The sequence below is a fragment of the Anopheles nili genome, chromosome 3 (assembly GCF_943737925.1).
Source record: "Anopheles nili chromosome 3, idAnoNiliSN_F5_01, whole genome shotgun sequence".
In the NCBI taxonomy this organism is placed as follows: Eukaryota; Metazoa; Arthropoda; class Insecta; order Diptera; family Culicidae; genus Anopheles; species Anopheles nili.
Genome location: NC_071292.1, coordinates 2,292,192 through 2,312,996, shown reverse-complemented (window position 1 = coordinate 2,312,996; position 20,805 = coordinate 2,292,192). Strand labels below are relative to the sequence as shown.

The window sequence follows — 20,805 nt, the reverse complement described above, 5'->3', positions numbered from 1 at the left end:
GAAAAGGGTTTTTATGGGCCCCGTCCTGGGTAGCGTTTCCTCGATCATGCAATACCTGCAGCGGCGAGGTAGCAAAAAAACCGAAACCCTGCTAAACTGCATCCGAACAAAAGCAAATCCTTGCTAAAAAGCGCCCAAGGCACCCTTTTGCCGCTCGAGTGGCATCCGGTGCATCGGCCAGAACCAATAAACATAAAAGCATAAATGGTTCCTACGTTTCTTCTTCTTGTTTTTGGTACTTCTTCCGCGTTGTTTCTCCAAATCACAGGTACAATTACTCGATCGAACTCCAAACTGTCCGATATCGCACACTATCCGCCGAAAAAACGAAAGAATTCCAAACGAAAGAAAGAAACTAAAGCGAATGATCTCGAGGACGGTAGCTACCAAAAACGAAGCGAGTGAAAAATGTTGCCGTAAGTAACAGGAGCGCAGAACGTCCAATAGGTGACCACACCCCCGTGGGAGCGAAACAACCGATCGGCTTATCAAGTGAGATGAGCCGGTGAGCGATGGAGATATGCTGCATCTCACAACGTGAGAAATCCATCAGAGAGAAACGCGCTAATCACAACTGGTAGTGGGTGTGAGCGGTGAGATGTTTGCACACGTGAGCGGGATCGATCAAGCGTAGCCTCCCGGATGCATGTTCTCCTGTTACAAACGCTGCTTTTTGGTTAGAAGTTTGTGACGAAACGGTACGCGCTCCTGCGTCGATTTTTGAAGTCAACCGGGTTGCGGGTTCGTTAGGCAAATAAAATCACGGAGTGCAATATGGTGGTATTAATTTGACACAATTGATTTATTTAGAAGTAAATGTCGTTCATAATTTTCGAATATTTTGCGATATCATTACTTTCTCAGCAGAAACAGTGATCAGCGTATCAGAATATGATGTAATAAAATAACAAATATGCCACCTATAAAGTAGTAAAATTGAAAAGAAAACGTGTATTTGATTGATTCTCTGCAGTATCACAAGCATCCTGAATAAAATATACTAATGATATCATAACTTTGCCAACTTTTCTCTGCCTTACCTTGTGAAACTGGTATAATATTTAATTCCGACACGTTATATGTAGTATTCTCAACCACATGAAATGTATAGATCAATGATAATGAAAATAAAAGCACTGAAATGTTGGAATGTGATCCTCTGATATGGATGTGGCACTGTTATTACGCGCTGCACTGTAGATTTCTATAGACCGCATGTTTGTGTGCGTTAACTCAAACTTCAGTTTACTCTCTTGAATTTCAGCTCTCTTTGAGCTGAGGCAGTGGTTAGTTTTGGTAACATTATTCGAGCGAATAATAATAATTGAAACTTTTACTTACTTGGATGCAATGTTCTACAACAAATATTTCTCAATGAAAAACAGCAGTTTTAAAAACAGAAAGAGCTGTGTTAAATACAAACTGCACGTCGTATCACCAAATGATCAACATTTCTTAAAGTTTAAACATATTTTCTCTTGCCCACCGTGGTATAAGCGTTACCACTGTTATGAACACCGCCTCAGCTCTCTCACGGCGCGGCGAGAGAGCGAGAAAGGCTTGGATGTCGCTTTTGACATTTTTTCCTTTTCATTCTTTCATAAAATTTCCGTCCGTGAGGTCCGTTTCGTCGTGCGTGCGTTGCTGCGGTCGTTTTTGTGCGAAAAATCCGTGTTTTCCGGGGTGTTTCCTGCCGAAACCGTGACGTGAAGGTGCCGCGTGACGAATGCAACCATTTTCCGGCTCCTCGCAGTGGAATTGGCCGGCAAACGATGTGAAAAGTGGCTTGGAAAAAGTGCGTGCGTCACATAGCTTTGTTCGATGAGCGAGTGTGCGTGTGGTGTGATGAGATTTAAAGATGGCGGCGTCGAATAACAGGCGGAGAGAAAGCACTTTATCGAAATTATCATGCTCAAGATGCTGCGGCGATCTGTTCGGCTATCTGCTGCGGCTCCGCGTCAGCCCGGAAGAGCTGGAGCAGCGCTATAAATCGCGCGAAATCGACAAATTTCTCGAGAAAGATAAACATGCGTTCCGGCGACAGGTACGTCGTGGTGTGGTGTGGGCAGGATTCGAGGGGGGATGGGCGGTTTGTTTGCTCCCTAAATCTTGTTACCTCCCGCAAGCGCGTTTCCTTTCATCCGTCCACCGGCTCTGGCCATATCCTCCCGCAGGATAATTTATCACGACCCGGCGATGTTGCCGGCATCGTCTAGCCAGAGCATAGATCATTCCCAGCCTCCTTAGCTGGAGAAGCGCGTGACGATCGAATCAATCGGTGGTGGCCTCAAACAGCTGATTGGCCACCGATGAAGTGGAAATGCTTGATCATGCATCATGTTGAAGCGCGTGCATGCGTGTTGTTATTGTTGTGCAACCGTGACGATCGTGTGTGGGGTATGACGTGAAGGGGGCGAGCCGGGTGTGGTGCGATCGGCGGGGTGGAGACGAAAGTGGTTGTTTTGGTGGCCCAAGGGGTGTGATTCACTCGATTCGGATGACGTACGCGTTTCCCTGAGGGCGAATCCGTGTTTGACGTAAGCCGTGGTTGTGTGATCGATTCGTGGCCATGCATAAAGTGGCTCAAACGACAAAAAAAAATGCCTATCACCTGACGAAACACGTTGGTTCCTGTTGGGGTGTGTTAAATGTGCCGTCGACGGCGTTGTGATAGTGTGTTTTATGCAGCTCACCAAAGGAGTACCTGACCGGAAAGACCCCAACGCTAATGCTGGAGGGTCGAGCAATTTTCCATCGAATGCGTGATGTGGGAGCTCCCACCTTTCAGCAAGGGGTGTCTAAGCACACCAACACACATTGCGCACCATATCACACCATCGCAAATTCCAAAACTCCAAACCAAGCTCGACCGCGTCAGTAGGCGTATGCAAAAAAGCGCAGCCTGCTTCGTTCGTACCCACCCAATCCGCTGCTGGCGTGCGTGTTTTCTTACTCTTCTTTTACGGTTTTCGCCAAAGGCAATGACGGTCGCCGAGGGACACTGTGGTGTGGTATGGTCGAGGCCAACGCCGACGCCAACCTCCTCTTCTACCGAGACCCACACGGTCGTTTAAGAGGCGTGTAATGCAGAACAGGCAACTCCACCAGCAGCCACATTTCATAACGCAAAGACTCGGCTCGATTAGGGCAGCATAGCGCGAACGAAACGGAACGGAAGCCTGCCCTGGCATTCCCTCCGGTCGTTCGATCGTGGTGATTATTGTTTTTTTTTTTACTTCATCACATGCCACCGTGTTCTTGATGATAAAACCTTTCCCTCAAAGCTCGTGTCGAAGCGACGAAAAGGCAGCCGACGTCGTGGCGATGGAGTTTTCCTGCGCATTCCTAGAACCGTTGTTGATAAACAAACCCAACCAAAACACGGACCCAACGTTGTGCGTCTGTGCACGCGTTTCCTGCAGACGCGAAGATGTACCCCCTACACTTCGATACATCGCTACGCATACCTGCTTCTACGGTGTCACAAAATGTTTCTCGTACTTTCGAGGTTTCTTTGCTACTCTATTTTATGCAAACGACCAGCAGCTCACCGTCCCAAAAGCGCCATTATTACGAGCGAATGAACGTTTGTCTCCGTCCTCGGACAAGAAGCTATTTTTAGTCGGATGATGCTTATGCTGGGCAGGACAAAAATGGCTCTACACAACGGCGCGGTGTTTGTATTTGCAATACAAAATAATACAAAAATAAATACCAAAAGAATCCACGCCCCGATCGCCGTGGGGTGGTGGTTTCATTTCAAATTTTTATCCCACCTAGCTGCGCGATCGAGTTTCATCCTCAAAACGACCTTGTCCCTCGAATCCCCTTCTTTCCCTTCGCATAAGCCCACTCCCCTCCCCCCTCCGGTGGAAGCATTTCCGTTTTGTTGCGGTCAACTTTCGCCGCGTCTGCTACACGGTCGTCACTTTATCCGGGAGAGCGTGTAGCCTGGCTTTTTTCTTTTGCCCAGTTCATACGGATTTGTTTCTTTCTCCTTTCGCATTCTCTGTGTGTGCTTTCACGCACTTTCCATCGCACCGAAACGGCTGAAAATGCTTGCATTTTCCCTCACCGCGTGGCCATTGTCGTCTAGCGTTTTCAAGAACATGTGGTCCGAACCACGTGTCAAGTCTTACAGTCTCGGGCAAAGGCAACAATGTATCGAGAAAATGGTTAAATAATCAATCTCGAGTGCAATCAGTCGTTGTTTGTCTTCCACATCCTGCATCCGGCCTGGGCGAGATGGAATGTTTTGGTGGATTCATTCCCAAACTATATTTTTTGCTCCACCGGCAAATGTTCACCAGCATGCTGTGTTTGTGCCGTGTCGAAATTATTCAATTCCTCCGGTGTTGTGTTTCGAACAAAAAATCCCCCCCAGTTCGAACCGCATATTTTTCGATCCAATTTTTGGGACACGTTTCTTTTTAAATGGTAAGGTTACGAGAGCATCCCCGGCCGATTGATCGAGCCACATTCCTAGACCGCTGGGTGATCTTCGCTTCGTCCCGGAAACTGCGAAACATTTTGACCATTTGACGATGTTCGACTTACGACATGAAGGGGCGCTAGGAATCGTGTCGATGATCATCATGGGATTGTCATCGTCTAAACCATTGCTTATCAGGCACAACATTTGATGATGACCTTTTTTTCGGAACGGGTGAGTTGAACGCAATCACTCCACTCGCGACCGATAACCTTCTAAAAAGGCCGCAAATAGGACGCGAATATACACCGGCAGCAGCGATGTTCGACATTGACCTATAGCAAATGAAAGTGTCAGTAATACTTCTTTCACACCCATGTTGCTAGATGCCCAAACCGCTACAGGTTCTGTGATTTTTGGGAAATCTATCGAACGATCTGTTACCAAAGAAGATCGTATCCAGAGGCGCCATGGACCCTTCGAACGAAGGTGAAAGATCACTCGCAAGGTGTGGCTGCTATCGATCGAGCCTGTAAACAACATTAATTGGACAGATGAATTACTCGGCTGCGATCGTCGAGCCACAAACAGCCCGCAGGGGTTTTACGCGATCATGAGCGAGTTGATTTCCTTCGAACTTCGTAGTGAAGTAGGGAAGTCAGAGTCTCCTCTGTCGCCATTCCCGCCATCTGTACGGCGTCGTAACATTTGTCAACATTACTCTGTTGGTGGAGAGAAGAAAAAAAAACACTACATCACACAAAGAAGAGAGCAGTAGCTGGTCAGGAGTTGTTTCGATTATCATTGAATGGCAAACGTCTTTCTAAACAGCTCTTTGTTCCGTTACCGGGTAGGGTAGGGCGATGAAATTCAATTTCCTCCATTAGAGCTCGTGCCAGTGGCGGAAAGATTACGATGCTCTTGCTCGTTCATCCGCCTGTGATCCTCGCTTTGTCCGATCGGGAAGAGTTCCGACGTGTCTCTTGTCGTGGAATCGAGACCTCAAAACTCCACTCCATCCCGGAGCAAGAAGCACGAAGAAGAGAAAGCGATTAGCGCTGAAGGTCGCGGAATTGGAAGCTACTCGCCCCGTTGGCCCGCGAAAAGGGCTACCGACAATTTCTGATTTATTGTTATTGATTCATCCGGATCCGACGGGTCTCCTCCGATCCACCACGATCGCAGTAACCCCGAGGAAATCGACGCCACCATGTCGTCACGATCGTCGATTGTTGCAGCTTCCCTACCGTGCTAAATGCGCTACTGGCTGTGACTGCTGACCCAGAAAGGCCTTTGGCACCAATCGACAACCGACGACATCTTGTGATCGCGCGCAAATCGACCGAGAGATTCCCCGCGCGATCACGCTGTCTCGTGCCAACCGACATTCGGTTGTAAATGCCTCGAGAACGCCGGCTCCCGGTCGCGTTGTGTCAAGCGATCGGAATCTTGGCTTGCTCGAAGGAATGCGCGTTCACGTTGGCCCTTTCGATGGGCGCCTCGATCCGGCGTCCTCGCGTGGTTTCACTGCCATCGAAAACGTGCGTGTGTTTCGCAAAAATATTTGTTGCTTTTTTGTACTCCTTCATCAGTGCGCCTAAGGAGCGCGCGTTAGAGCCTGCTGCATCTGCCTTTTCCGACACAGTTTTCTTCCTATCTCTCGGAAACACTGGCACCGACTTCGTTTGCTGAGGCAACGTTTGGAGTGAAAACAATATTTTCCCGCCACGCTTTTATTGGCTGCATTTGCTCCCACATGCCTTTCGGGGCTGGGGATCTCGGTGCATTTGAGAGCATTGCAACGCATGCTTGCCTTCCATCGTGAGGTTTGTTTACTATGGTCCAAGCGAGCGAACGCCACAGGCGACCGCAGCCATGGTGGCGTCTCGGAAAAGCCGCAATCCGTTGTTTATGAAGCCGACCAGCTAGCTTGCGCGTTTCCTCCGTTAATGTTTCGAAGAGGGAAAACGCTGAGCCAACTGATGGTGCCTCCTTATATGTGTCTTTCCACCTGCACTTAATATAGTAAAAAGAATGTGCATAATGGGCCAGTAGCAACCCCCCAGGACGACGATGTTAAGCGGGCGGTTCGGTACAACAAAATTGCTCCGACTCGCAAGGGTAACGGGATGATCGATGAGGTGCTAATGGACCGTTTGACGGTGGCATCTAGAAGCCAAAAGACAGACCGCTTCCAAGTTGCCCAAAGTGGGTTAACGAAGGCCGGTCACCTCCACTGCCGGCTCCAAAGCGCCGATGTCCAGCTGGGATGCCTGGATAAAAGCATTCTTGCTTGCAGCAGTTGGTCTGTTTCTCTCTGGCTGGCATCATCACTTTCACTCGACCCGGTGGCCAGATAGGCGAGAGATAGATCACCCCCTTAAAGGTCTCCCAAAAGGGGTGTAAAAGTGATAAAAGCTCCGATTTAAATGTAGGTTGTAAAACCTAGACCCCGGCGCCCAACACCATACAAGGCAAGGCGGGCGTTTCATTAGATGCACTTGCAAGCCCTTTCTAATGGGCCAGGGAAAAGGCGAGATTAATGGCGCAACAATCGTGTCGTGCGGTCCAACTGCTGGTGCATCGAATTGCAGCTAATTGAAAAATCTGATTACCCTTTCACATGCGCACGAGGTGAGATGCGACTGACCAGTCGAATTACGGCACGTGTGTGGCTCGTGTCGGCAAATTCGTTCAATGTTCCAATCAATTTCCAACTCAGGATAAGAAAATAGGTTGCTCGAGCCATTACGAGCCGCTAGTGGCACCTAATTTAGTGGCCAAATGGCCTAATCGAGAGAGTAGAGATACGGAAAAGCAAAGCTGCCGCATGTATACGTAACGCAGTGATAGAAAAAGTGCATGCAATAAAAAGCCCTTAGTTGATAGTGCACACCTGCTGGGAAACTTTTGGTCTTCAAACCCTTCGTTGTAAAGGTTGGCATGGCGTTTTACCTGTGCCTTATGTCATTGAGCTTTCGTCTACGTTTCTGGGTATCATAAAGTTTTTATTTTTGCGACAACATACGGGGATGCAATGTTGCGTCCAATATCCTTCGACCGGTTCCAATAAGTCCTTTTTTTCCGTAACGAACAAACGCTCGCCGGGTAGCGACTGTACGATTTTATGAACGGCAAATGCACTCTACCTGGGAAATTCGAGGAACGTTGAATGGCGACACGAATGTCCTTAAACTCATCGCTTGATTCTTTCACCTCGAAGGTTAAACTGCTGTTGCTGGGCGCAGGCGAATCCGGAAAATCGACGTTTTTGAAGCAGATGCGGATCATCCATGGGATCAACTTTGAGCCCGAACTAATTAGAGAATACCAACATGTGATCTACCAAAACATAGTCAAAGGTACGTGTGATGTTTGTCCACCGCTTTTGCCCAACAAACTATTGCTAAATCATTACGGTTCATGATCTCCTTCTTTCGGTTCTCTTTTTCGCAGGCATGCAAGTGTTGTGTGACGCTAGAGATAAGCTAGATATACCCTGGGAGCACCCAACATCGCAGCTGGCCGCGAACGAAGCGGTCATGTTTCACAGCGGCTGCCTGTTGGACGCCGAACAGTTCCACCAGTACGTTCCGATCATCAACATCTTGTGGACGGATGGCGCCATCCGAAAGGCGTACGACCGACGAAGGGAGTTCCAAATTGTAAGTACCCTGCGTTCTTCATTGTGACCTTGTGAAGGTCGAGAAATCTGCTCTTTCGCTCTTACGATGGGGACAAAGCATTTGAAGACTCTCCACGACTCGCGTCAAATAAATGCAGCTCAGAAAGTCACGTACTGTTTGTGAGTCGATCGATTAAGCGGTTAATTGTTGTCCTGGATCCTGGTCTTCTGCACAAAGCTTGGCGTTGTTGACTTCACGAATGTCAACATATTCGTAAGGCCGCGATATATCCGGCTAGGAAAAACGAGACTCATAAGAGGCCAATGTTTGAATCGCCGGATCACGACACGCGTGCTGTGACACATGGGAAAATACAGTGTATCTAGTGGTGGAAGATGAGCAATAACATACGAAGGTACCGATGAAGATGAAGACACGGAAGAACTCTCCCGGTCACGTTCGAACTGTGATGACTACGATCTTGATCTTGAGCGACACGTTTGTTGGAGACAGCTCCACTGGTTTGAACTCCTTTACATTGTACGGTGTAGCATAGATCCGCGGGACCTCCATGATGTCTCAAATTAGCATGCTCTCGTAGCATTGTATTAGAAGTGTAGTATAGCTTTGGCGATAGAGGCGTGGTGTATCGCCAAAGAAGGCAAAGGTTAAGCAGTTGTAAAAATGACATTTTATTAGCAACAGCGCGAAGTTTTACGACTCGCAGGCTAACGGATTGCACATTGAAGGTCACTCACGCAAGAACCGCCAGAAGTCTTGATGACTTCCTCTGAGTAGAAGTAGCTGCTCGTGGTCTTGTTTTGAGATGCTGTCTTTACTTGTATGAGCCGTTAGTGAACGCTTCTGTACACCTTTATCAAACGCCGTTTGAAGTGCTACACCGATCAGATGGTTTCTTTCCCACAAAAACCTGTTGCTCACCCGTGAGCCGACGCTGAGGCAGTCAAAATCTAAATGAACGTTTTAATTTGCGTTAAACTTACGCTCAACAGGGAGTTGGCGAAGCTCGTAGGCAAACGACCGCCCAGCTGCTAAACGTCCGCGGTTTGCGAATAGTTAAGTACAGGCAACCTGACTCGAAGCAGCTGCGAACCGGCATTCTCCACGACGACGTGGTGTTTAGGAACCGGTCGAACGGATCTCCCCAAACCGTTTGAGCTCAACCGGCTTCCAAGCATCGGTGCATCGAATTTCTCGCGAGTTTCGCTCCGCCGCATGGCGATATTCCCATAACTCACATGATTATGTTTCTTTTTTCGCAGCTGCTTCTCGCGAAATGCCGCGTAGATTCGAAACATATCTTCAGTGAGGGGGGAAATTTTATCCCACCGCTGACGGATGATGAAGAAGCTCACGCCGGATAGGCCTTGACCTAGAAAGTGAGACGTTTCTCCTTCTCTTTGAGCCCGACATCGTATCAATTTGTCAGACTCTCCTAGCCATTGGAGCGGACGATCGAGGTTGATCTTTTGAATCTGAAGAATGGAAGATCACAAAGGTTGGCCTGCTTCCGGGGCCAGTTGAAGCGCAAACAAATTTCGCTAAAAATTCACCCAGTGTGCGACGAAAGACTTTCTTTCCGGATTTGTTTGCCCAGCCTGTCAGCTGGGCAAAGAATAACACGCAGAGGAAATGATTCGCTAACAAAAATGATTGGCACGATGTGCCCGCAATATTTACTCCGAAGTTTGTTATAGTTCCTTCGCCAGAAGTATTATGATTCAGTTTTGCGCCCAACGGATTTCCTTTCCGAGGGACATTAAATAAATAATCTCGAAACTAACACTTCGATTGGAGCGCACTAATTAAATGAAAATAGTGCGCACACATTCGCTCCATGGTTTCGAGCACACAAGCGAGTGAAACGTACCGAGGATCAGGTGCTGAGGCCAATCTGGTTTTTCTCGATCGATCAGCCTTCGACGGCATCCGAAGACGGCAGTTTGAAGGTGCACTCTCTGTCCGGGGGTGCCTCCGGGCTGGAAGAGTGATAAACATGCGCAATGTATCACAAAACACTGCACTGCGCACTTTCAGCTAGCTGATGCTGCTATTGGCACCACGATCGTGTATGGACTCCGCAACTCCACCAGATCCTATCTCCTCGGGAGTGAACGGATCGTTAGTGTGGCTCAGTTTATTTTTTCTTTGCTTACTTGCTCACTGCGTAATCCACCACCACCGAGCACCGTTGTGGCCCTGTCAGAGCTCCAAAAGGATCGAATTCAATTGCGAAATCAGCGAGCAAGCGTTCGGTGTGTATTTGGTATTGCTTTTCCAAGCTCAACTGAACGAAACGGACAGCAAACGATGCAAACGAACGGAAGGCGATGCATTTTATCATAAACCATTCATAACGCCAGCTAAGAGGACAGTTGAAATCATATTCATGGCAGCAGCAGCAGCGTGTACGTTCTCACGCCACTAGCTGGCAAAAGGTGCCCTAAGCCTGCCTGTTACATTGATAAACAAGAAACCAATCGAATTGCATTATAGACGCTGTGGTGTATGCATTCGACATGCGACATAAACGAAAGCGCAAGCGAAAAGCGTCAACGGCTGATTGTATGCTCTTGACTTGACGGCAATGTTGCAGCTACGTTAGGGTAACTTAGGGCTTGGCAGATACGGTCGATGGCAGAATTTATGAAAGCGATACAGAGAACCCCATTAGCGGATTATTTGCGGCCGCGGCTGTAGCGCGTGTATTTAATTTCAATTTTAATTAAATTTATGACAACCACACCACGCACGGAGAGCGGGTTCCTTTGCGTGGTTTGGTTTCCCGCGAATTGTTGCGAATGAAGCTAAGAAGCCGGAGATTAAGACTTTATGTAACCTGTCGATCCTGGCGGCTGCGTGCGGAGTTGAAGGCGTGAAAGGCAACAGCCTGCACCGGGTAAGAGTGTGTTTCGATGGTAATAAAGCACCACGCCAACGTGTTGCGTCGATTCGCGGGACAGCCGGGTAAACTTGGCTCTAGGACGTGCGGATATTCGCGCCTCCACATCTCGACGATGGAATCCACCGTAAGGGAGACGGCGCAGTTGAACCATATTGGAATGGCAAAATAGCGCATTAGCACTGGCAACGGTTGCCGCCAACGATTGTCGACTCGAGGGTTGATAGAAATGCAGTTGAATTGCGTGGTGGCCACGTTGCAGCCGCCTGTTAGCCTGGTGTCGTGTGGGAGAACAAGAATTCCGGGAGATTGATGTTGGTGGCAATTACCCACCCGACTGGTAACGCGCTTTTCCATTGCTACCCACCTGCAGAGCTCGCAAATCGCATATCGAGTGAGAGATGGGGTCTTATGTCCCGGCAGGCTGACGGATGAGAGCTAAACGGTGTATAAATGGGCCGTTTAGTGGAACTAGTTTCATTACCTATCCCCCACTCGAGCTCTGTGAAGGGACCGGGTGGGAATGGATTTTGAACCTCCACACCGGGCATATGATGGATGGCCGTCCACTTGATTGCAGCTAGCTATTTGATTTTATTGTAAGCTTCAATGCCGGAAAATGAGCATTAATTCGCGCGAGCAATTTTGTAAAAGTAATGTGTAAATTTATCTATTTTATCGCCTTTCAAAGAAGCGAAAGCATGACATCCCGCAGAAGAGGGTTGATTTGCAACCGTTTGTCTGTCACGGTGTTCAATAGGTTAGCTGTTGTGATTCGACAATCAATCTGATTCGTCAAAGTTATGAAGGGAGCGTGGCATTTGTCGCAGCCAATGAAGCACTTTCATGGCCAGAGGGAAATCAGTTAGGAAGCAGTGAAGTGTTAGTCGTTTCAATCATACTTTCGCCAGTATGCTAATTTTAACGCGATTCGATATCGTTTGACGAAGGGCTCGCTGGAGCGCCATAAAGAGCTCCAATAAAGGGCGCAAAACGGTCACAAAAAATGCTCCAACAGCCAACGGAGAAATCCACGCCACGAAACGAGACACTATCGAAGGCGAGAGTGTTATTCAAATTATAATATTTCCGATGCCTTTCTATCGATAAGCGGTGGGTGTACAGAGGGTGGTGGCATTGCCTCTGCACCAACATCTAACTTCTCCGACGGGATTGAGGTGGAGGGACAAGAAACAAGTGCACACACACACACAGCAGGCTAACAGGGCAGGTCTGGCGCTTTGCTGCGTGTCGAGAAACGATGGAAAAGGGCCGGCAGCCCCCATCGACCCCGCGATATGTTGCACTCTGCGAATGTAGGGCAATGTTCTTGGTAGGCAGTGCAGATTGTTTGCATAAGATTAGCCCCCCAGATCGTGCGCCTTGGAAGGAGGTTGGGGTGGACTCGATGCTGCGGTGCCAGTGTGAACGGAGTTCATTATACGGTTGGTCGTGCTTGTGGCGAAAACGGAAAACGGCTGCTAGGGCTCCCGTACGCTGTTCACTGCCCACCACGAACCTTTCCTTAATTGGGCGATTATATTTACGTTAAGATATTCGAACGCAGCACCCAACAGCTCGGGTCGTAAGTCGCGTTGAGTGCGTTTGATAACATTCGATCGCTTGAAGAGCCCTCATTTGGAGCCCCGTGCTAAGTTACAGCTCAATCGACGCAACTTAATTAACACGCTTTTTCGCTTTGTTTTCCGTTTTTTTTCAGAGTGATTCTGTTAGTTATTTCCTAGATGAATTAGACCGAATATCGAGGTTAGATTACGTACCCACCCATCGTGATATTTTGCACTGTCGCAAAGCAACTAAAGGTGTATTTGAGTTTACGATAAGGATACAGGTGAGTGTCGGCATTACGGCCGTTCAAGCAAAAACCCGCCTTACTAATGTTGTTTTTGTTTTGTCACCCTTCCACAGAACATTCCATTCGTGTTCGTCGACGTCGGGGGACAGAGGACACAGCGCCAAAAATGGACCAAATGCTTCGACTGCTCCGTCACGTCGATTCTGTTTCTCGTATCAACCTCCGAGTTCGATCAGGTGTTAGCTGAGGATAGGTCAGTAGCAGCGAAGGGCTTCTCTCAGTTGGTTGGAAAGGTCATCATCAACGGATAATAACGTTTATCCTTTTCTCAACCGTAGGAAAACGAATCGTTTGGAAGAATCGCGCAACATCTTCGACACGATAGTGAACAATACCACCTTCCAGGGTATTTCTATCATCCTGTTCCTCAACAAGACGGACCTCCTGCAGCAGAAGGTGAAAAACCCGGACACGGACATCCGCTGGTACTACCCGCAGTTCACCGGCAACCCGCACTCGATCCTGGACGTGCAGAACTTCATCCTGCAGATGTTCATGAACGTGCGGCGGAACACCAAAACGCCCATATACCACCACTTCACCAACGCGGTCGACACGCAAAACATCCAGGTCGTCTTCAGCTCGGTGAAGGACACCATCCTGCACCGCAATCTGTCCGCGTTGATGCTGCAATGAGTGTAGCTGCGCCGCGAGCGTATAGTTTTTAGGATCTCCTTTTTCTTCTCCTCATCACATTGTTTTCTTTTTTTTGTTTCCCACCACTGTTTGCCATACACAACAACAAACGCACACACGCGCATACGCGGTCCTGTAAAAGGACCACCGGCGGCGGGGGATATGCCTAGCGAAAATTGTAGGGAAGTGAGTGTGTGTCTCATTTGGGTTTAGTTTGTTTCTGTCGTCGCTCTGTTCGGGCGGAAAAGCTGGTGTCTCTTTTGTGACCCCACGCTGGCGTATCTCTATTACCGGGAGATATGGCCATCTTCTAGCCAGGCCACGGAATACCCACTACAGTGAATCGGTACCATTTTCCGGTGACAACTAGCAGAGGAAGAAGGAGTATCGTTTGAAATATTATAACTTAATTAAAAAGGAATTTATCAATTTTGAATATCATTTGGTTCATCATTTGCGCACACACAACAGCTTCTGTACTGCCATAAACGTATGATTGCGTTCGCGATTGTACTCCTTTTCCGAGCTTGTCTTGAAGGTGGGAGGCTAAATTATCATTCTCGTACACGAGCTCTCTATAGTTAAAGGCAACTCAAACGTCTGTGTAAAAGAATTTCTCAAATTCTGATCTAAACGTAGTATAATCCACCAACATCGAGGGATCTGGGTAACGCACCGAAGGGAACAAACGTCCAAACAAAGGCGAAACGACGAGATGCAAAACTAGCACAAAATCTGGAGCAAAGAGAAAAAAAAACAATTCACATCAAAACCAAAAACTAATTTTAATCTTAAACTCATGCTCATAAAGCCACATCTACCGGTGAGGGGGTCGCGGACAACTGAAGAATAGTTAAACCATTCGAAATACGAGTGTGTGTCGAAAAGCTGGCACTTTGGTTAACAAAAGCATACAATAATTAATCCACGAAGAACGGAGAAAAATCGCCCACAGCGGAAGGACCACGTGTCGAAGTGTTGACGGGACATCAAGGGCTGAATATCGGATTGTGTGTGCATTAATATTCCTGCAATCAATCCATTGTCATTCCCTACGGCTCGGTTTAGTCATACAATTTTGCCATATCTCCACCGGGCGGGCTTCCGGTCGAGTGTTAGAATGTTTGAGCGAGAATGCAACGTCTTGAGAAGCGGATGTCTATTTTCGTTCAGTAACCTCACGTTACACTATGAGGCCAACATATGGAGTGTGCCATAAACGCGATTTCTTCTTGTGAATCTTGGCATTTGTTCCGCAACAATTCGTCCTTGCTTTCCCGTCAGCATACCCGCACGTGGATGGAGGAAATGACACCGACAAGAATATAAAATAGAGACGCGATCGCTTGCATAGCCTCTCGCCGTGCATAAAATACACTTCGAAGAAAGACAAATCATTAGATCGTAGCTAGAAGGAATGTAAGTAGGGCCATACGGTTGGCCAACGGTTCTGCACGCAATGTAGTGCAAAACATTGTGGACGGAGATGATTTAGCACCGTCCACGTTACGCCTTGTAAATATCGCAATATCGAACCACACATTACACTATGCCGATTCATCATCACATTACGGAGCAATGGCGTCGATGCGTTTCGGGAGCATTTAGTCACCAAACGAGGGAACGTACTGTTTAGAGCAGAATGTCGCATTTGTTCGTTTGTTCATTTGTTTTACAGTCAGCCAGCTAACGCTTACAATATATAAATGTATGTACGTAGTCGTCGGACATGGATACAACGCGCGAAGCACATTTACCTACCGAGCAGCATTATACATAGCATTCCTTGCAATAAGCGCGACATAAACACGAACCAAGCAAACCAAAACTGCATCTGCGACATAATACTACGATTAGGTTAGAAGAATATACCCGCCGTATCGAAGCTTGAAGGGTCGAAAGGATGAAAAGACAACGAAAGCGGCACGAACAACACCAACCACAACGTTTGGAAGACTATACCCAGCCTGGATCTGGTTCTGGTCCTGAAAGTATTCACAACCAGGCAGGATGGAAGCAAAAGACTTACGGTGCAAAGGGAGGAAACGTAATACGCACACACTCCAGCAGCGAAACCATTTTTTGAGAGCATGTCCTTTTTTAGGGCAAACTGCACTCAACCGGATGTGCATTTTGCGAAGCGACTTTAGGGCCGAGTCTGCCGCGAGACTGGTCCAATTTTTATATGCCAGCTATGCTTTCCGTTCTTTTGATACAAATTCGCTTTTGCGAACGTGTTTTTGTGCTCGTCGTAGGTTGGAGTAGAGAACTAAAAAACTAAACAAAACCAAAACGCCAACGTTCGTGTAATAGCAGATACGATTCGTCCACTATTTCGGCATCTCTCAAGCCAGCGTGTACCAATTCTTACAGTAGTGTACAAAAATACCCCCGTAGCAATAGGAGACGATTTCGATGGCTGACCGGCGAAACAGAGAGATGGAGGGATGTGTCTGAGGGTGAATCGTTTTTAAATGTTGTTTTCGTTTTTCTATCCACCCTTCTGAGGAGCCCCACGTGGTCCACCTTCGTTTTTGTGAATCTCTTTGGGCTCGTTGACAAGGTGTGGACCACGTGGGGTCAAACACCCAATGGATTTCATATGTGTTCACGGACAGGATCCCCCATTTCCCACAAACACACACACACACACACAACCGACAAACCCCCACGCAAGCTGTAGATGATATTGTGTAGTATTTATGTGGTTTTTTTAGTACGAATATCATTATCTTTATTATTATCATTTATGCTGGCCCTGCTCTTCTATCCCCACCACTCCTCTCTTCGAACCGTATGTATGTATTTGTATGTATATGTAAGCATATAAAAAAAGGATATAAGTTGTTGTTCGATGTTACTTTATGGAGATTTTATTTGTATATTGGAAGGGCCGCGAAATGAATTTAAACACAAAAACAAAATGATAGCAAATAAGGGAGAGGGAGAAAAGCGCGCAGAAGGGAAACGGGCGTAACGAGTTTATCGAAAATAACAAAAGCGCGGAGAATCACATACAAGTTATACGACGGTCATATATACAACATTCGTTCAATGGCAAAAACGATTGAATTCAACAATAAAAAAAAGCATCAATGAAGGCTATACGTAGGAAAAAGCCGGTGTGGGGTTTCCTTCCCAAAAAGGGATTTTCCCAAGGCGGATTTTCGGCCTGCGACATCGGTCATTTATTCAGCATCTCTTATCACAGTCGTCCGATAATTGCTACCGTCGATCCGATTGAGACGGACAGTTTATTCGTTGGATTCGCAACACGTAAAGGTGTTCTCCACGAATCCTTCGTTCCTTGAGAATACATCCTTGAAAGCCATCACTGTGTACTCGTTCCAACACCTCATTCGGTTTGTTTTCTTTCAGCAGCAGCAAATAGAACACTCCATCAGCCGACAGGATGCGGTTTAGATCGGCAAGGACCAAATCGGTGACAGCTCGTCCATCTGTTCCACCGGCCCACGAATGCACCAACCTTTGGCTATCAGGAGATCGGAATTCTTCAATGTGTTCCTCGAGAGAGCTGGCTGTCGAACCCGTTGGAACGTAGGGTGGATTAAACACGAGCAAATCAATGCTTCCGGAGCGCACTCCATCGAGCAGATTCATGTTTACCACGTCCAGGGAGGTCCGGTTCAGTTGCGCCGTTTTGCACGTCATCCGGCAAGCATCAGGATTAATATCGACACCAATGCAGTGGCAGGATCCGGCCGGGAAGCATTTACTGAGCGCCGTAATGAGTATTCCACTTCCGGGACCGATTTCAACGCAAAACAGCGGTTTACGTGCCCTTAATTCCGTCAACTCGTCTTCCAGGGCATCAAGCAAAAGGAACGAGTCCTCCGCGGGTTCGTAGACTCGCTCATAGTCCTGTGGTTCAAATTTATAGGCGGGAGTTTCCATTCGATTGCGTTTGAAGAGAGAAAAACATGTGCTTTACCCTACGAAACACAGCTGATTAGTTTGTTATCACGTTGCCAGCACTAAAAGGAAGGAAAACAAATGAATACAGATTAGGTTTTCACGGTGCGACTTCGTTAAATATTTCATTACCTTTTCCCATACCCGTCATACGTTACAAAAATGCGATTAAAACACAATTTTTAATCAAAAACTCACGCACCTTACGGCATTAAAGAGACGATAAACTAAGTACAAGCTTTCGAAAACGTAAACAAAACGTTTGCATACTGTGGGAAGCCGGCTAAACGAGATAGAACGATAGCAAACGAAAGAGAGAGTGAGCGAGAAGGATAGGGAGCTGGCGAATCGTCGTCTGATTGCATGGAAATGACGTTAGTGACGTTTAGTTTAAGCAGTATTTATCACCGGCGAAGAAAACCTTGTGAATTATTCAATATACGCGTTATATTCCTTGTTATGATTGATATAATAAATCATTCGCTCGTCGATGCACCACACAATAAACAACAGTGTTTTTTATCGAAATGAAATGAAAGAAATAGAAAACGGCTTATATAATTACGGTTTGCATCGATCACCTCGAAAGAAATGCCTTTTCCCCGAGCCAGAATACTCTCCGGTTGTTTTGGAGTAAAAGTTGCGAAAACTACATCATTCGAAAGAAAAGAGTCGAAATAAAACATAAAAAACTAACCGTGCATTGATCGGGAAAAACTGCAATTTTTGTCTAAAAAGTTCACCAAAGTGTGAAACGAATGTTGATTTTACCATTTTTTGAAAATTTGAAATCTCCAAAACCGATCTGGTCGACCCCAAAAAACATGTGTCCTCCTAACTGGCATGCTCTCCTGTTACTTTTGTGCAAAACTTAAAATTCAAACCGGGAAAAAATATGCCCAGGCGTTAAAATTTAAAAACCGTTTCGAGCACTTCAAATGTACGTTCACTCATAGATGACGCTAGTAAAAATATCAAAATTCGAGCAGTTTTCGCTTTTTGAAACTTTTCAAAGCAGCGCCATCTATTGGCAACTAGCGCAAACAGTTTGAAACTTTTCCTTTGAAATGTTTCATGGATCAAATTTTTTGGCGACTAAAAATTTGAGATTTGACACAAAAGTAACAGGAGAACATACCAGCTAGGAGGACACATGTTTTTTGGGGTCGACCGGATCGATTTTGGAGATTTCAAATTTTCGAAAAATCGCCAAATTAACATTCGTTTGTTCCATGGGTGATTTTTTTTTTGCAAAATTTACCGAAAATTATATCGTTTGAAGGATAGTATGTTTCTTTCGATGTGATATTTTAAAAATACGCCAATAATTTCCAAAAAAGTATAAACAAAGCGTTTTGACTAAGATGAAGCATTTCTTTCGACCTGTTATCAGTTTTTTTGATTTCGGATGTTAAAAAAAACAGACGATACTGTTGGTTTTAACTGATGAGTACAGCTAACTTGCTTGGTTTATTAGTAACATTTGTGATGTATTTGATATGAAATAATTTCCTAACTGATACAGAACCGGTAAAAAAACACAAAAATTCTCAAAACATACATGAGTTAATGCGACACCCTGCGGGATGACCGTTGTCGTCCAAACGATCGTTAGCTAGCTGCTATAAGCGGCGCGGTTGCTTGATTCGGGCAACATAAACGTCAAAACGCGCGTGCAAGCGCGAGCAGTAACAACCGCTTTTTAAACATAACGAATATAACGCCTATCATTCGCGCTCGAATTTGTTTACAGCTCCCGAGGTCGAAGTTGGCTGGTTAATTTCGTGAAACTTGTTCGCTGCGCACACAATCGTAATCGTCGCGGAAGTTAGAGAACATTTATTATTCACACGGACGCCGTTTGCGATCCCTAACCAAAACCCCAACACAGCTGACCAGCGATGGAGGACTTCCAGAAGATCGAAAAGATCGGCGAGGGTACGTACGGTGTCGTGTACAAAGGACGCAACAAGATCACCGGACAGATTGTGGCCATGAAAAAGATTCGACTGGAGACAGAGGACGAAGGCATCCCTTCGACGGCCATCAGGTAAAGCCAAGAGCGCCTTTGGAGGCAAAAACCAGAAACGATTAAACTGTTCCGTTGCTTGTTCCGTTAGGGAAATATCGCTGCTGAAAGAGCTGAAGCACCCAAACGTGGTCTCGCTGCACGATGTGCTGATGGAGGAGAACCGGCTCTATCTGATCTTCGAGTTTCTATCGATGGACCTGAAGAAGTACATGGACAGTCTGCCGGCGGAGAAGATGATCGATTCGGAGCTAGTTCGAAGCTACATGTACCAGATCACGTCCGCGATGCTGTTCTGTCACAAACGGCGTGTCCTGCATCGTGATTTAAAGCCCCAGAATCTGTTGATCAACAAGGATGGCTTGATAAAGGTGGCCGATTTTGGGTTGGGGCGATCGTTCGGCATTCCGGTACGTAACTACACCCACGAAATCGTGACTCTTTGGTATCGGGCACCGGAAGTGTTGCTTGGTTCGCCGCGTTATTCCTGCCCGGTGGATGTGTGGTCTATTGGGTGTATTTTTGCCGAAATGGCAACCCGGAAACCGCTGTTTCAGGGTGACTCAGAGATCGATCAGTTGTTTCGTATGTTCCGTATCCTGCGCACACCCACCGATGACATTTGGCCCGGTGTAACGTCGCTGACCGATTACAAACCCACGTTCCCGTGCTGGACGCAGAACAATCTCGCGAATCAGGTGTCAAACATGGACTCGGCTGGTATCGATCTGCTGCAGAAGTGCCTCATCTATGATCCCGTTCTGCGCATATCGGCTAAGAAAATCCTGCAACACAAATACTTTGACGGCTTCGAGCGGTGCATTATTCCGACCGAGTAACAGAAGGTGTATTTGCCTTGCTAATGCTTTACTTCCTTTTCCATCCTTGTGTCCCTTCGTGTCCCATGCAATACAATGCTGTGTGAACTTTAGTCTGTTGTGTGTATGATAACCAACCCTCTCTTCTCGTCTCCCGGTGCGTCTCCTGTCTCGATCGCTTCTACTTGACCTACGTATCCTTCGTGTGTTTCGGATTTCTCTGCGTCCTTGCGTGTTTTTTTGTCCCTCCGAATGGGTGTACATATTCGTTTCGCGAAACGACCTTCCGGGAGTAGCTTGCACACGACTCAACAGCTACACCTGCACATACACAGCAACACATATACACATCGCCATCCGTCGTTTGGATGCCTTTCACTCTCTTGTCTTAGATGTACGTTCGCTATTAAACCCCTTACTCTAAATTGCTATTTAATAAACATTTTTTAGTCAACGTGAACCTCTCATCTCGCTGCGTTTGCTCTCCCTCCCGTTCACATCTACCTACTGCTTGCTTAGTTTAAGTTAAAGT

General features: G+C 46.8%; 3 protein-coding genes across 3 annotated transcripts; 2 read left to right on the top strand and 1 right to left on the bottom strand.

The window, feature by feature from the left end:
* Positions 1-1,858: 1,858 nt before the first annotated feature.
* On the top strand, positions 1,859-13,493 carry LOC128725209 (guanine nucleotide-binding protein subunit alpha homolog). The gene is made up of 6 exons (XM_053818934.1): positions 1,859-2,044; positions 7,656-7,794; positions 7,889-8,097; positions 12,702-12,833; positions 12,911-13,050; positions 13,136-13,493. The coding sequence occupies exons 1-6, from the start codon at positions 1,859-1,861 to the stop codon at positions 13,491-13,493; spliced, it is 1,164 nt and encodes a 387-aa protein (XP_053674909.1).
* Positions 13,494-16,684: 3,191 nt separating this feature from the next.
* LOC128726251 (uncharacterized) lies at positions 16,685-17,417 on the bottom strand. The gene has a single exon (XM_053820049.1). The coding sequence runs from the start codon at positions 17,406-17,408 to the stop codon at positions 16,719-16,721; it is 690 nt and encodes a 229-aa protein (XP_053676024.1). The 5' UTR covers positions 17,409-17,417; the 3' UTR covers positions 16,685-16,718.
* A 1,910-nt stretch (positions 17,418-19,327) lies between these two features.
* Positions 19,328-20,696, top strand: LOC128726106 (cyclin-dependent kinase 1). The gene is made up of 2 exons (XM_053819895.1): positions 19,328-19,476; positions 19,547-20,696. Exons 1-2 carry the CDS (start codon positions 19,328-19,330, stop codon positions 20,292-20,294), a joined length of 897 nt encoding a protein of 298 aa, XP_053675870.1. The 3' UTR covers positions 20,295-20,696.
* The last annotated feature ends 109 nt before the right edge of the window (positions 20,697-20,805 follow it).